We start from the raw sequence: 15,801 nt of genomic DNA on the forward strand, positions 1-15,801 counted from the left end.
ATTGAAATAATGTTTTGATTCACCATGACATGAATTATTTTCATTCCTACCTCACTGATCATATAACACTTTTACTTTGAATAGAAAACCCAAGAAAAGAAGTGTCTACATGAACACTTTTTAAAATATACAGTCTGCATTGTGTATTTACTCATCTGACTGAACTCTGGAGTTAGAAGCATCGAAAGCACTACACACTTTAAGCCAAAATTAGCTGTCAGTTTCCCCATGGACATTTTCCATGTGTACTTTGAGGTAGTCATTTCTTGTAAACTTTTTGTGGCATAGCTGGCATTCAGCCATGGGCCGATTGGGATTGTGAGTCAACTTGTGCCGGATCAGCATTTTCTTGAGGCTGAATGACAAATCACAAACCTAAAATGCAGGGGCAAAAAAAAAAAAAGAAAGAAAGAAAGAAAGAAAGGTCATTAATTGCCTAAAGACCTTTTTAAACAACTCATATATAGGTCTCCTAGCACCAAATATTATGAATAACCTTGAATAAATCAAACGACATCTTCTATGTCATTTGTGAAATTGAAACATTGTTTTTTTTCCCATAATCATCTAAGGATTGCTAGCTAAACTGATGCAAACTGCAACTTTTACAAATACATTTGATTTAATTAATTACATTATACAAGACATGTCAGGGCATTTATTAATCCCATGTTTGGCTCTGGGACTAATTACCCTGGTTTAGAGGAGATGGCTTAATCCAAGTTGTCAATAATCTGAAAAGAAACGCGAGTAAGGTTTCTAATAAAACTCATTTATTTGTTATAAAGAAAATAAAACACCTCACTAACTAAGAAAAGTTAATTGTTACATTTTTGAAAATAATTCTCCTGCCGGTCCAAGACGGACCTTGCTGGCAGGAGAACAAAGGAAAGAGAAGGTGAGAAGCAAGTGAAGGAATGTGGGTGGATGCGGAAACACGTAGCTTACTGATAACAATTCTTGGCAAGCTACGGAGGGTCAGATAGTCCAGAAATAATGAGCTCAGCTGGTAAATAAAATAACGCAGTGACAAGACAGTCCATTGCCAAACAAATATACATAAAATAAAAATGAACAATTCACAATTCAAAAAAGAAAAAAAAATACTGAAACACAACAAATAAAAACATAGAAAAAACCAAGAGTCTGTAATTACAAACATATTCTAAATTAATCTGGTTTTATAAATTTCTGGAAAAGGAAACCTGTTTTACTGAAGTCTTACAGCTAGTAATTCACATTTTAATTTATGTTAACCAAAAATTTCATGCAAGGAACTGAAGATAAATGTCTACTCCCATTGCTAAAGAAGGAAGGAAACCTTTTTCTGACATGAAAATATAGACTATAAACATAACTTGATTTTGAAGGTGCCATCAAGATCTTTCCCTTCTGTCTGAAGGTCTTCAGAGGCTGGATGAGAAAAAAACAAACTGTGGTTTAACCCCAGCAAGACCAAGTGCCTGTGGATTTGGTGGGGGATGGGGCTCCTGGATAAAGCATTTTCTATTTTTTAGTTCTCGTTGGGAAAACATTTCTTTGGGGGTGCAATTTGAGAATGTTCTTGGACTCTCAGTTCCTGCTTAAATGAGCAGGCAGCAGCCATGCCGAAGGACCTCCCCACAAATCCATCTTGTGTGCTAGTTGTGATCATTCTGGATGACGAAACCCCCATTCATGATCAAGAACTGATCTGGGAAACTTTCAAGCATGAAAATAATTAGTTCAATTAATCACGGTGATTCTATGGTTTAATTAGTTTAATTCCATACTTTATCCTACTATCTTTTGAGATTAAAAAGATTTTCACATGATATAGAAGTAGTGAGGTAGAAGTACTGTTAACATATTGACTGAACCTAAAATTAAGAACTTGGTTTAAAAAAATTAAAAAGTTGTACATAACACTGGATGCCAAGATATAGATTCTAGAAACAAGAGGCACTTGTTTCTAGCACACAGGTAGTCCTCAATTTATGACCATTCATTCAGCGACTATTCAAAATTATGATGGTGCTGAATGAAAGAAGTTATGACCTGCATGTGTTTATGGTCATTGCAATGCCCCCACAATCACATGATCACAATTCAAATGCTTGGCTGACCACAGAGACACTGTAACTGGCCCCACTTGCCCCTCCAATCTGCCCCTCTGCGTCTCTTAGGGCCTGATTCATGCCTGGATGGATCCTCACAGGACTTGGGCCTTCAAACCAGCTAAGATACACACGCTTGGGCCTCCTCTCTGCCCTGTCATGCCTTGCTTCACTTACCTCTTCCAAAGATTGTTTTTTCTGAAAGAGAATCAATGTGCTGCACAGCCTTTCTATACAAAATGGATAGAAAGAAACAGCTTCCATATAGAAAGGCCTCATGGTGAATTACCTGATTCTTTTTCAAAAAGGCAATTTTTGGAAGTCGCCTTTCCTAAAGAAAATCAATCAATATGATTCATGGCCTTTTATAGAGGCTGCTTTGGGCCATTGCGGAGGTGGATATCATTCTCACAATCTCTCCTCTAAAAGATTTGAGAATGATGCCCACTTCCAGAATGGCTCAAGATGGCTTCTGCAGGAAGGCTGCATGTTGCATTTGCTGGGTGCTCTTTTGAAAAAGCAATCTTTGGAATAGGCCAGTAGAACAAGGCATGATAGTGTGAGGAGGAGATCCCAAAATGTGGGAACCAGTGAAAAACAAGCTATGCAAAGGATACCTCAGAGATGTTAAAGTGAGAGCGTGGGCCTGCACCAGGCTTCCCAGGGCCTCTGTCATCCTCTGAGGCACCCCATGCTCAGCTTAATGACCCACATGGTCACTTAATAATCAAACAAATAGAGCCAGGACTGTGGTCATTCAGCAAGGCAATCATATGGATGTCTCGCTTAATGACCACAATCACTTACAACCATAATTACGGGCTTAATTGTGGTTGTAAATGAAGGACTGCTGGTATAAACATAAATGTATAAATATTAAGGCAGTTCTGCAATGCACATTTGCTGCATTGCATTATGCAATTTCGCATAATGTAATTTGCTGTTCTATCTATGTCTGAAACATAAATACAAATACAGATGTGATTTCATTAGCCAACCTCAAAAGCAATTATTGTATTATTTAATTCATTGGGATTTTTATTGCTGATTCTGTAGCTCAGGGGTTCCCAACTACTGGACCTTGAGCCTTTCGGAACTGGGCCATAGAAATGTCAGTGAGGTCCATTTGTATGAGCAGCATGTGGGCGTGCCTGCTGCTTGCACAAATGGAGCTGCACACACATGTGTGCTTACCTGCCACACATGCGGAACCATCCCCTCTCCCCCTTGCTGGTCCACAAAGCCAAAAAAATTGAGGAAGTCTGCTATAGCAGTTATAATTTTACAGGGACAGATTGATAGCTGTGAATAATACCTTATCCTCATCATCTATATCACTGAAACTTAAACTCCCATTTGCTTCTATAGTGATGTCAATAGCCATTTATACCAGTGAGACTTGGAAGGCATTAGTCTTCCAAGAGACTTGACGTCTTTCAACAAAGATACCTTCACCAAATCCTAAATTTCACTATTTTGATCAAATTGCTAATGAAGAAGTTCTCCAAGAGTTTTTCCTGCAGTTTACATAACATTCTCACAGGCAGAAGACTCCAACTCACACATCATAATCTCTGCATGGAGAACAATCAAATCCCCAAGATGGCAATGAGATGGAACCCCCAGATGCCAAAGGACCAAGAGGATGCCCTTGAAATACATGATGAAGAACATTCATAGAAGACTTAAAAGACTCTAAACATCACATGGGAAGACGTTGAAGTAGCCACTCAAAACCAAAAAGGTTGGAGATCCCTTGATGTAGAGATATGCTACATGGCATGGGAGAATCTAATGCTTAAAAAAATTAATTCAATGATGGATGACAGACCAATATATATCACCTTCAATTATGTATAGATTCAGGAACAGGACATATATTAATCTGTCAAATATTAAGAATGTGTCATCTTCCCACTGTTGATACTCTCAATATAGTCGAATGTACCATGTCAACCATTAGGCCACCTAGGTGATTAAACACCTAAATGGAAACTCTTAAATTTTCCTTTCATTAAAATCATGAAACTACAACTCCTACAAATAAATATACAAAATGCAGTAAATACTATAGACAATCATATTTGCATATATATGTATAAAAGATGCCTCATTTATTTTACTGGAAATCATTTTTAAGAGTGCCATTCAACAGATGGGTTATGGCAAATTCTGCTACTAGTAAGCAGTCTTTAATGACTTTCAATCACACAGTGATGACAGTTTAACAATAATGCATTATCTTTTCAAAACATAAAGAATAAACTCTTTGCAGAGGCACCTATTTCTTACTGAGTGATAAATTCTTCTTAATATGTTATGATTGTAACATTTCAAAAACTTGCAAATAAATAAACTTTGCCAAGGTTAAGACAAACAAAAAAAGCAGCATAAAAACAGCCATAGCCCATAAAGAGCCTGTAAAATCTACCCTGTTTTCCCCAAAATAAGACATCCCCTGATAATAAGCCCAATCGGGCTATTGAGTGCATGGCAATAAGGCCAAGCGCTTATTTCAGGATTAAAAAATATATAAGACAGAGTCTTATTTTCGGGGAAACATGGTATACACTACTAAAACTCATGTTTTTAACTTTATGTTGGATGAAACAATGCATCATAGCCAACAGTTTTGATGATACTGCTTCTTGCTCTAACAGCTCTCTGAAATGCTTTGTTATATTCATTCCTGAGATCTCTGTCATTGTCTTTTCTTTTCTTCTTTATAATTTCCACAGTTTGAGCTGGCATCCAGTTTGCTTTCTTCTTTTTCTTGCTGTTTAATAGTATTTTTTCATATTCATCTTAAATAACTTTAATTTCATTTCACAGTTCTTTTTGTTCCTCTAGTTCCAATGAGACTCAGAACTGAATCAGAAAATGATACTGATAGAAGAGAATATTTGTAGCTCAGCATTGAACTGTGAGGTCCTTAGTGCTCTGTTAATTAATTAACTCCTTAATTTTTCAACACATGGACAAAATCCGCCATAGTTTCAACTGGAAACTGTGAGCATCCTAGATTAAGCCAAATCCAAAAATGCCAAAGAATTCTTGGAGGCATTCCTGGCATTGAGACAAAGCAGGCATCAACAGATACATAGAGGTAAACAATATCTACATACCATGAAACAAAGATGATTAAAGTATTAAAAAGGAAACAAAAAGGCCAAAACACCTCCTCACCAGCAATCAACACCCATGTAAGCCATGATTAACACTAGACCTACAATCAAAAAGCAAACAATATCTCAATCAAGGAATTACCAACAAAGACAAACAAACTAACCATTAAAAAACCTAATCAAGGAGCCACCAAGAACATTCCACTCACACTGACAGGGCAAGCCACTGGTATATAAAAATAAGAGAAATCCTACCGCTTCTAGCACTGGTCATGTTACCTGATTTGGTAATGAAATGTCTGCAAGAAAACCACCAAACACCAATAGTACCAGGGATCTCTCCAAAGGTGTTTCCTGATATACTCATTAAAAATACTGTAGTGCATATATCCTCAAGATCATATTGCAAAAAAAATGGTTTGCTTTCTATTCTGTTTTAGCTTAACTTGAAACCTGAACATGAACAGTCTCTGATCTGTTCCACAGCCAGTCTGTATGGAACCATAGAGAGAGGTCAGAGAAAACTTCCTGAAACCAATAGGAAAAAAAATCAGATGCTGAAAATATATTAAATATAACGTGAAAAAATATGAGAAATGGATTGGCTTCCCCACATTCCATGGGATATAAGAAGTGGGGAAGAGAACCATGGATAAGCTTGCAAGATTCTGCTACTATAGCCTCTCAATAAAAGTTCTGATCTTCCTGTGAAGCTAGTTTTCTGATTTGGTCTATTTTGCAAGGCTGACATAGCCTTCGGCCATGTCTTTATTCTTATAACTGAAATCTTCCACATAATTCTACCAATAATATAATTAATTTGCTATCTGTGTATTCTTATCGGGTGTTGTATATGTATGGATATATTGTTTTGGTCAATGAAAGACTGTTTTATTTTCATGCAAGGCCACAACCAGAAAATAGATGTCCCTAATCTAGTCATGTCATTAGTACTCCAAAAATTCCTCAGCTATTCCTGAGTAGCATGTTGAGTGTCAGCTGAGATGAATGATTCATAATTGAGTACCATATCATCAGGCTTCTTGTGTTGTCTATTCATATGGTTTTCTTAATAAAATGCAAGTGAGGCTTACTATTGCCTTTTCCTGGACAATATGAAATGATGCCTTTGTTAGTGTCAATAAAATGGTCATCTACTTCCAGTATCTTCCTATATAGCTACTGTTGTAACAAAGAATAGAAGCTACTTCTTTATATCTTATTTCTTTCCTATTTTTATTCTACTTCTTGTTTTTCTTTCTACGTTATTTTTGTTTGTATTAACTTTTACTCTTCTTTTTAAAATATTCAACATAATATATTTTTTAAAAGCTAAGATATTTGTAATCTGACCTACTTCTAACTTCTATATGCATAACAAGCCTATCTCCTCCCTTTAAAAAAACCCTAGTTTTCTTCACTTTGGGTTTGTGTGTGACACAATATTTACTTTGTCACTATTATTATGACTTCCATATAATATCAAGCATATCATGGGCCTAAAAGATTGAGTAATTTAGTGATCATAATTGGATTTAGGAAATAATAGAATTATATTATCCTTAGATTATTCAAAGTAAGGAAAAAAACGAGAAACCCAGTATGTTCAAATATTTTCTAAAATTCTGCTTTCTAGAAAAGGTCTTTTTACAAGCTTTTTCATGGACACAGCTTGACAGTAATTTCCTGCTCAGCCAGAAGAAAACAAGGTTTAAAAAAACCAATACATGATTCAATCTCCCAAACATTTTTCCAAATATATATCCCTGGCATGTTTACAGACTTCATACATGTAATTATACATGTAATTAAACTAACCTTTACAAAAATTACTTAGGGAAAATGACATAGGTTTTACAAATAATCTGAAAATGAAGATTTATAAACCAGCTCATTTCAAAGAACAAACAAACAATATATATTTTATGTGCTGGTATTTTATTGTCATTAAATAAAGTAACAGTGCAGTTGATCATATTTCAATTGTAGTTTCTTTTCTGGGTGGCAACCTTAATCAGAATTGAAGTGTGGAAGGCACGAATTATGACTGGTTGCTCTCTGAATTATTATTTATATTTGAAAGATAAGTTCTGTAAATATATATTGATTCTTGGTCATTACCTTAAGGAAACCTTTCTGATAGGCCATTTGCATTGATTTGGTCAGAAGCATCTGCGGGGGTTGAAGTGGGGAAAATTGGGGAAGAGAATGATGAACCCAGAGTTGGAGTAGTTTAAATTTCACTACTTCATGTGTGCATTGTGATATCCTATACAGATATAATGTAAAAGTATATGCAAGAGCATACAATGCAAGAGCTTGCATTGTAACATTGTTTTGATAAAAGCAGCACACACTGCAGATGCCTCTTATTTGGATAAAGGTCTGTAAACCCCGCAGTCAGCCACTCCCTGAATGAGGTTAATTTAATTCTCTATGGGATTAGCCTCTTTAGGTTAAAGCTAGTATTCTCAAAGTACCCAACTGAGCCCAATACCTCCTTGAAGTTTGTTTAAAATGCTTACCTTCCCCTTCTTGACCCTCTTAAACATGTTGTGGGAACAGAGGTTCAAAATATTTTCTTTGATACAATATTTCATGGAACTTTATTTATAATGAATAATAATTTTAGTAAAAGCATGTGAGCTACAGTGCTTTGTAGTGACTTTCTTTAACTCGTGTGCAGGATTTTTACAGATGATAGATACCCAGTTTTCAGCTCTATTCTAACATAAAAAAGCAGACAATGTAACGAGCCAAATTAATGGTATAAAACATATGTACCTTTATGTACATTTAATTCCTGAGGACTCCCTCATGCTCTGGATAGTGCTTTTGCGAAAGGAAAAATGGTTTCCTCAGAAAGTAAGAACTGAACAGGATGCAGAAGGAAAGTCTTCTCCTTTATATGTATACCATTCATAAGGAAATGTCAAAAAAACGATTTATTTTCAATTTATTTATTTATAATTATATAATTTATTTATTTATAAATTATTTATTTGTATGCGTTATTTAAAATGCATACAAATATATTGGTGCTGTAACAGAGCCTTGATAGTACAGTGGTCTAAGCACCCTGTTATTAACACAGCTGCCTGCAATTTACTGCTGGTTCGAATCTCTCCAAGGCTCAAGGTTGACTCAGCCTTTCATCCTTTCTAAGTAGGTGAAATGAAGACCCAGTTTGTGGGGGCAATAAACTGACTTTGTATAAATATACAAAAGTATGAAGGCTATTGCTTAACGCATTGTAAGCCGCCCTGAGCCTCCGGAGAAGGGCGGCATATAAATCAAATTTAAAAAAAAAAAAAATTAAGGTGGGGCTGGCTTCCACTTATTTTGTTTTTTAAATAACACTAAGATTAAGAACTAAGTCTATCATGTATTCTATCTATCTATCTATCTATCTATCTATCTATCTATCTATCTATCTATCTATCATCTATTAGCTAGAAATTATGTTAATAAAGTGGCCCATCATAATATCTGTAAAACATCAAAGAATACTGTTATTTTTTGCTACAAAAGATTATCAATTAAAAATGCTCCAAGATAATAAAGCAGCATACACACACGATATAAATAGATATGGTAATAATATGAATGTTTGAGAATGAAAGTTTTTATTCAAGTTTTTAAAATCTCTGATAAAACAACTGATAAGAGTAGAGCTGTTCAAGTTCTTTCAAATAAGTTATACAAGTCCAGCCCTGTACACACTTACCTGGGAGCAAGGCCAACAAGAACCAATAAATGTTCTGAATGGACAAACACAAGAATACTACTATATATTTCATATCTATCTGTTCAGATTCACCCAACTCTTCTGCTGCAATTTATATTCAGTACAAAGGGAGATCTGTTTCAAATAAACTAAACTATCCAAATTCCATTTACTATGGCGTAAACAATATTTTAGGGAAGATTGCCATAAAATAAGTATACTATATGTAGCAGACTGTCCATAGCATAACAAAAACAAACAAACCTTGAGCTAACATAATTAACCTCTTAATGATGAATTAGCTGATCAAAAAGGACTGCAAAATCAGTTTATGGAACAATATCAAATGCTACAGTTGCAGTGAAATATTTGGCAGAAGAAAATCCTAATGCTTTACAATTAAGAAGTCAGTATGTTTAGGACCAAAATTTGAAGGGAAATCTCTTTGGGATTCATTTGTAAATTAAACATAAGTATATCAAAAGGAAACTTAACCCACATCACATTGGAATGGCTTCTCTCCTGTGTGTGTCCTCATGTGTTCGTCCAGGCCGCGTTTCTGACTGAAAGCCTTGTTGCACTCAGAGCACTGGTAAGGCTTTTCCTGTAACACAGGAACAAGAGATGGAGTGGAAGTGAGCCAATGCAGAACACAAGCTGTTAACAGACAGAATTTCACACAGGGTCATGCATCTTTATATCTCAGCTCCAAGAGACATATGTCAGAACAAAGCTAGTTAAAATAATTTTTGAAAGATGAACTGAAAGTGGGTGGGAAAATTGTGGGCTGGCACCTTCCGCTTTAATATAGAGGTATTATTTTTCCCAGCCTTTTAGAAGCAGTGTTTTGAGGGGAAGGATCTATGTCTGTTTTTCATAACCCCTGCTACAAACAACTAAATAACATGACATCTTAGGAAGCTTGATTTACAACATATTACAGAGACATTTTGATCAAAGCCATTTTTAATCTTCTTAGCCATAAGACTAAGAATCACAAATACCTTCCTCAAATACATATTTAAAAGGCAAATATCAGTGCTTGCACAGTGAAAAGGAATTGTGGAAAGTCTTTCAGACTGCAGATAGCCTTATGCAAATAATAATAATTGAAATATCATGGAGAAAAATCACTCCATGATGTCTAATGCTGCTTTAAATTCATCAAGTACACAATAAAAAGAACCATTAATACACAGAGCATTAAAATTACCCCCTTGTGATCTCCAATGAGTCTTGCGAGTGGAACTCCTTTGCATGGTCAGCCTTCCTGTGAAATGTTTATCCACTTTTGTGTGTTTAAAAAAAATTTTTTTTTAAGGAACAAACATAATAGAGCTCTTAATCAGGAAACTTGTGGCTCCTGACATTTAAATATTTACGTCAGTGAGTTCTTTTGTGTGTGACTATGAATTGAAAAAATATTCCATGTCAGCCTCTTGTAATTTTTACAGAAGTATATGTCTCAGCATATGAAAAACAGGAATTCACAACACACCCTTAATTTGTTTTACATTGTACTTTATAAAAACCGCATTCTTTATAAACCCTCTGAAAATCCATTTTACTATATGCATGTGATGTTCAGTGGAAAGTTGAAAATAAACCAAAATAGTTTCATATCGGAAAATGAATAAATATAAATATTGTATAGAAAAATCATATCTTTGTAATTGCTGATCATCACAAATATTTAATTTAGGGTTCCTGTGTTGTCATTCAAAGATGGTGTTAGGTTTATTCTCAATAATGATTTACCAGGTCAAAAGAAATAACATTTGTAGAAGAAAGTCCTTGAATAAAATAATGATTGCAGAGTGCATTATAAGTAAGTAATTTACTCTTGTAAATATGGACATTGATGGCTCAGTGGTTAAAGACGTTGAGCTTGTCAGCTGGAAAAATGACAAGTCCGGGTTCGACATCCGAGCCCTCCACAAAGAATGTTCCTTCCCAACTCCTGCTCACCTAGCAATCTCAAGGTTTAGGTAAGGGGATCTAAGAGTGATATGCAATCCTAGGGATGGTTGATTGCTTGAGAATACTTTCTGCACCTCTTTAACTTCTTAAATTTCTTTCGATTTCTTCTCTCTGATTTATGAGGTCACTGTTTTTCCCATTGTCCGTTAAAAAGTGTGCTATCAAAATGTTCAAGATATCCCTAAATTCTTCCTTGAACTTTAACATTTAGTGGCAATAAAAGATCCAGAAAAAATTCTGGTGACAGTTTTATTTTTAGCTGGGAAGACTGGAAAGTCTAATGCATGGGGAAAAGTATTAGTAGATGGGGAAAAAATATTATAACCAACTGAACTTTTAATCTGTAAAATTAGACCTCAAAATATATAACTGACTTCAACCCACAGCATTACTAAAAACAGTGACCATAATCTATCTTTAAATCAGAAGATATTGTAAAATGTTCTTTTTCTTGTCCATGGATTACTATTTAGCTATTAAACTAATGCACTCTGGATGACATATTTAATCTAATATCATTAGATATTGGTGGTGGGTGGTCTGATCATGTTAATTTCATCTGTCCAGCAGGTAAAGCATGTTGTAAACGCAACATGTAAAGCATGTTGTGGCGAAGGTTGTTGAGAGTGTGGTGGCGCAACAGCTCCCACAGTACCTGGATGAAACTGTCTATCTAGATCCGTTTCAGTCCGGCTTCAGGCCTGGGTACAGCACGAAAACGGCATTGGTCGCATTGGTTGATCTCTGGAGGGCTCGGGACAGGGGCTGCTCCTCTGTTCTGGTCCTATTAGACCTCTCAGCGGCTTTTGATACCATTGACCATGGTATCATGCTGCGCTGGCTGGAGGGGTTGGGAGTGGGAGGCACCATTTTATGGTGGTTCTCCTCCTATCTCTCCGACCGGTCGCAGTCTGTGTTGGCGGGGGGGGGCAGAGGTCGACCTCAAGGCACCTTGTTTGTGGGGTGCTGCAAGGGTCGCCTCTCGCCTCTCCTGTTGACAACATTTATGTGAAGCCGCTGGGTGAGATCATCCGTGGTTTTGGGGTGCAGTGCCATCTGTATGCTGATGACACTCAGCTATACATCTCCACCCCAGACCACCCCAATGATGCCCTTGAAGTGATGTCCCGGTGCCTAGAAGCCTTGTGGGTCTGGATGGGGAGGAACAGGCTCCGACTCAACCCTTCCAGGACCGAGTGGCTGTGGTTGCCGGTGTCCCGATATAGCCAGCTGGTGCCATCGCTGGCTATTGGGGACGAGTCATTGGCCCCCATGGAGAGGGCTCGTAACTTGGGCATCCTCCTGGATGCACGGCTGTCTTTAGAAGAGCATATGACGGCCGTGGCCAGGGGGCTTTTTATCAGGTTTGCCTGATACACCAGTTGCGCCTCTTTCTGGATTGGGACTCCTTATGCACGGTCGCTCATGCCCTCATTACTTCCCACCTGGACTACTGTAATGCTCTTTACATGGGGCTCCCCTTGAAGAGCACCCGGAGGCTCCAACTGGTCCAGAATGCGGCTGCATGGGTGATTGTGGGGGCGACGTGGTGCTCCCATGTAACACCTCTCCTGCGCAAGCTGCACTGGCTTCCGGTGGACTTCCTGGTGCGCTTCAAGGTATTGGTTCTCATCTTTAAAGCGCTCCATGGCTTTGGGCCTGGGTATCTACGAGACCACCTTCTGCCACCGATAACCTCCCACCAGCCAATACGCTCCCACAGAGAGGGTCTCCTCAGGGTGCCGTCGGTTAAACAATGTTGACTGGTGGCCCCCAGGGGGAGAGACTTCTCTGTGGGAGCACCTGCCCTCTGGAATGAGCTACCCCCAGGGATACGACTGATCCCGGACCTCCGTACTTTCCACTGGGCCCTGAAGACTTTTCTATTTCAGCAAGCCGGGCTGGCTTAAAATTTTTAACTGGTTAATTTTATGGGTAAGGGGTTTTAATAACAACAACAACAACAACAACAACAACAACAACAACAACCAGTTTGTTCATTAAAAAGCAAAATTCATGCTCTTCATAATTTTGTCAATGGCCATTATGTGATAAATCAGTGTGTGCAGCGCTGCTTCTTGACGCTATTGGAGTAGCATCATGTAGAAGATCAATTCCATCCTGTGTTTTATCTTGCTTTGTTTTCTGGAGAATGTGGCTTTGCCTTTTTAAGCTGCTGCCCCAATTTTCAGTCAAGATCCAAATTCAATGTAGAAATGTAGCCCATGGCAAATGGTGCAAACAGGCACTATCCACCATCAAATTTTCTAGTATTATTGGCATTACACCTAGTAGAAAACCCTGCATCTTGTGCGTAATGGTGAAGTATATTGCATGGTATATGAGATAGGAGAGTATGTGCACCTGTGAATAGTTGTATGAGCATTTGAATACGTATATAGTATATTGTGTAGTATACCCAGCCAAATTGTTACTCATTTACAGTTTTGCATATTGAGATGAATTTGATGGCCTAAGTTGTTACCTTGATGGTTTGTTTCATTTAACTTTCCTCATTTAAAAGGGTGTAGCAGCAGATAGAAATCAGTTTTCAATACTGTTACCATGACAGAAAAAGGCCTAAACAATTTAAACAGTTTCTATATTTAATCTGGGTAATATTAATTATTATAGCAGTTCTTGTAACTGAATTCAGCAGATGTTTTCCAGTCATTATTGTTTGCACAGACTGTTTCAAGGAAAAATGAATCTCCCATTAACAGAGATGCATGGCTAGCATACAAGCATATATATAGCATAAGCAGAATGTGTTAAAGCCAGAAATTTCCGAGATAATATTCAAACTTGAAAGGATGACAACTGTTCAAAGTTTATAATCAAATTATACTGCTATCAGGAATTGCATTTATACAGCTATGATTTTTTTAAAAAAAAAACTTGTTCCTTTTTAAAAAGGACTCCCATGAATCAACTGATTGACCTGCCACAGAAACCTTCCATCACCAATCAAGAGTACCACCTCCATCAGCACATTCAGATATCCTGCAGACTACAGTAGCACAAGGCAACCTTCCCTTCTGAACTGCTGCACTGAGGAAGCCTTGTAGAGGCACATGATGAAACATCTGCATACAAACATGGGTATTAGTGCTAGGTATTAAGCTCTCAAAACCTAGAGAACTCAACAGTAAGTTATTACGACTGTCTCTATTCCAAGAAATCCATAAAAACTATCTGCTTGTTCCTGCTTGGCCAAAGTAAAAAAAAAAAAAATCCTTTCATTTCCCCAATGATTGGGAAACAAAAACAATATACCAGTGAAAATATTGGGGAAAACAGATCATTTGTTTAGATGAAAGACCAAATTATATCTATACATGAACAAAACAACACACCTAATCGGTACATCTCATTTACAATTCAAGCACAGCAGTACAATATTACAGTTATTCTACATCCAGGATAACAAAATTGAATTTAAAAAATACATGATGATCAGGGGTGAAATCTACTTACCATCCCTGGTTTGGAAGTGCATGCGTCCCGCGCACGTCGCATACGCAAACCCTTCTGTGCATGCACAGAGGGTAAAAAACAGGTTAGTTCCTGGTTAAAACCAGGAAGTAATGGCGACTGGGCAGGTGGGCGGAGCCTTACGCTGCCATCGCTACCGATTCTCCAAACCAGTCCTAACTGGTAGCATTTCACCCCTGATGCTGATATCTCAACAGTTTCGTATTTACATAAAACAAGGATCTCACATTCGCTCAAGTAGAGCAGTTTTATGAATTGATCCTCAGTTTAAATGTTTCAGTTCTCAATCTACCTAGAAGCATAATTTTCTTTTTCTTTTCCCCAGTTTTTTTTTTTTAATGTGGCAGATCATAGCAAAATCATTAAATGCTCCTACTTACTCTTGTATGGGTGCGGATGTGCATTTTTAATCCATCATTCTTGCTGAAAGCTTTGTCACAATAGGGGCACTGATAAGGACGTTCACCTGAAAACAGTAAAATCAGTCTGTTAATATCTTATGGCATACAAAGGACTTTTCAGATGATTGCCCAAATAGGCAGTAATGAAGCCCTAAATTGCTTAGCTACAGCATTATTGTTGTATGTTTTCAAACTGTTACTTGGGACTAATGTTGCCTGAAGAAAAAGAACATCAAAGTAGAAACAGCATGTGCATTTTCCAAGAGACTGATCTTTCTGTGAGCCACTGTTCTCACAAAGAAGGTCTTGTTAACACTGCATTGTAAAATGCATGGGAAAGACCCAGCTGACTGGCACTATTTACATATGCACCTTGCATTGCATAACTGCACCATATTGAAATGATTTTCATGGGACAGCTTTTGTATTGTGGGAGACCAGAGGCTGAAGAATCCCAAGCTTTGAAGAAACTATCCATGTAATCATAAGCAGCACTACATGTGTTCAGTTGCCCACAATTGTGTTTGCTGCAATAGACCAATGCAGCTATTTTCCTGGAAAAATAAAACAAAATCCAAAGGACAAGAATGCTGTCTTAACAAATTTTGAATAATCCTTATTCTAGCAAGAACTTTACTGGTTTAAATGTTTTTTATTGTTCTCAATTTGTAGAGGTTTTTTTATACATGCTATTGCTTTTGATATGCAGTGTTTGCTGGAATGGTATACGGACCACCATAATATATATGTGTATATATATATATATATATATATGGTTTTTTTGTAGCTCCAGCTCAGTAGAATCTCATCTACTCGGTAGATGAGATTCTACTGAGCTGGAGCTACAAAAAAACCTTGGCTACGTAGGGAAAACCTGGCTAGAAGAAAAACACACATAGACCCTACGAAGAAGTAAGAAAATTGATACTATGCCTTTACAGGGAGGAGATGGGTGTGGCCTACTGATGACAGCTATC

General features: G+C 37.2%; 1 protein-coding gene across 4 annotated transcripts in view; it reads right to left on the reverse strand.

Moving 5' to 3' along the window:
* Positions 1-210: 210 nt before the first annotated feature.
* The window catches only part of PRDM5 (PR/SET domain 5), a 71,668-nt gene continuing 56,077 nt past the window's right edge, over positions 211-15,801 (reverse strand). For 3 of the 4 annotated variants that reach the window (XM_070948686.1, XM_070948685.1, XM_070948684.1), the window contains 3 exons: positions 14,804-14,889; positions 9,448-9,552; positions 211-375 (listed from right to left, as the gene is read on the reverse strand). In XM_070948686.1, the coding sequence (XP_070804787.1) occupies positions 211-375; positions 9,448-9,552; positions 14,804-14,889 (356 nt within the window). The remainder of the gene's footprint in view (positions 376-9,447; positions 9,553-14,803; positions 14,890-15,801) is intronic. The other variant, XM_070948687.1, reaches the window with a different exon arrangement.

Source organism: Pituophis catenifer, unplaced genomic scaffold (assembly GCF_029215685.1).
Source record: "Pituophis catenifer annectens isolate HBS135680 unplaced genomic scaffold, rPitCat1.0.hap2 SCAF_8, whole genome shotgun sequence".
In the NCBI taxonomy this organism is placed as follows: domain Eukaryota; kingdom Metazoa; phylum Chordata; class Lepidosauria; order Squamata; family Colubridae; genus Pituophis; species Pituophis catenifer.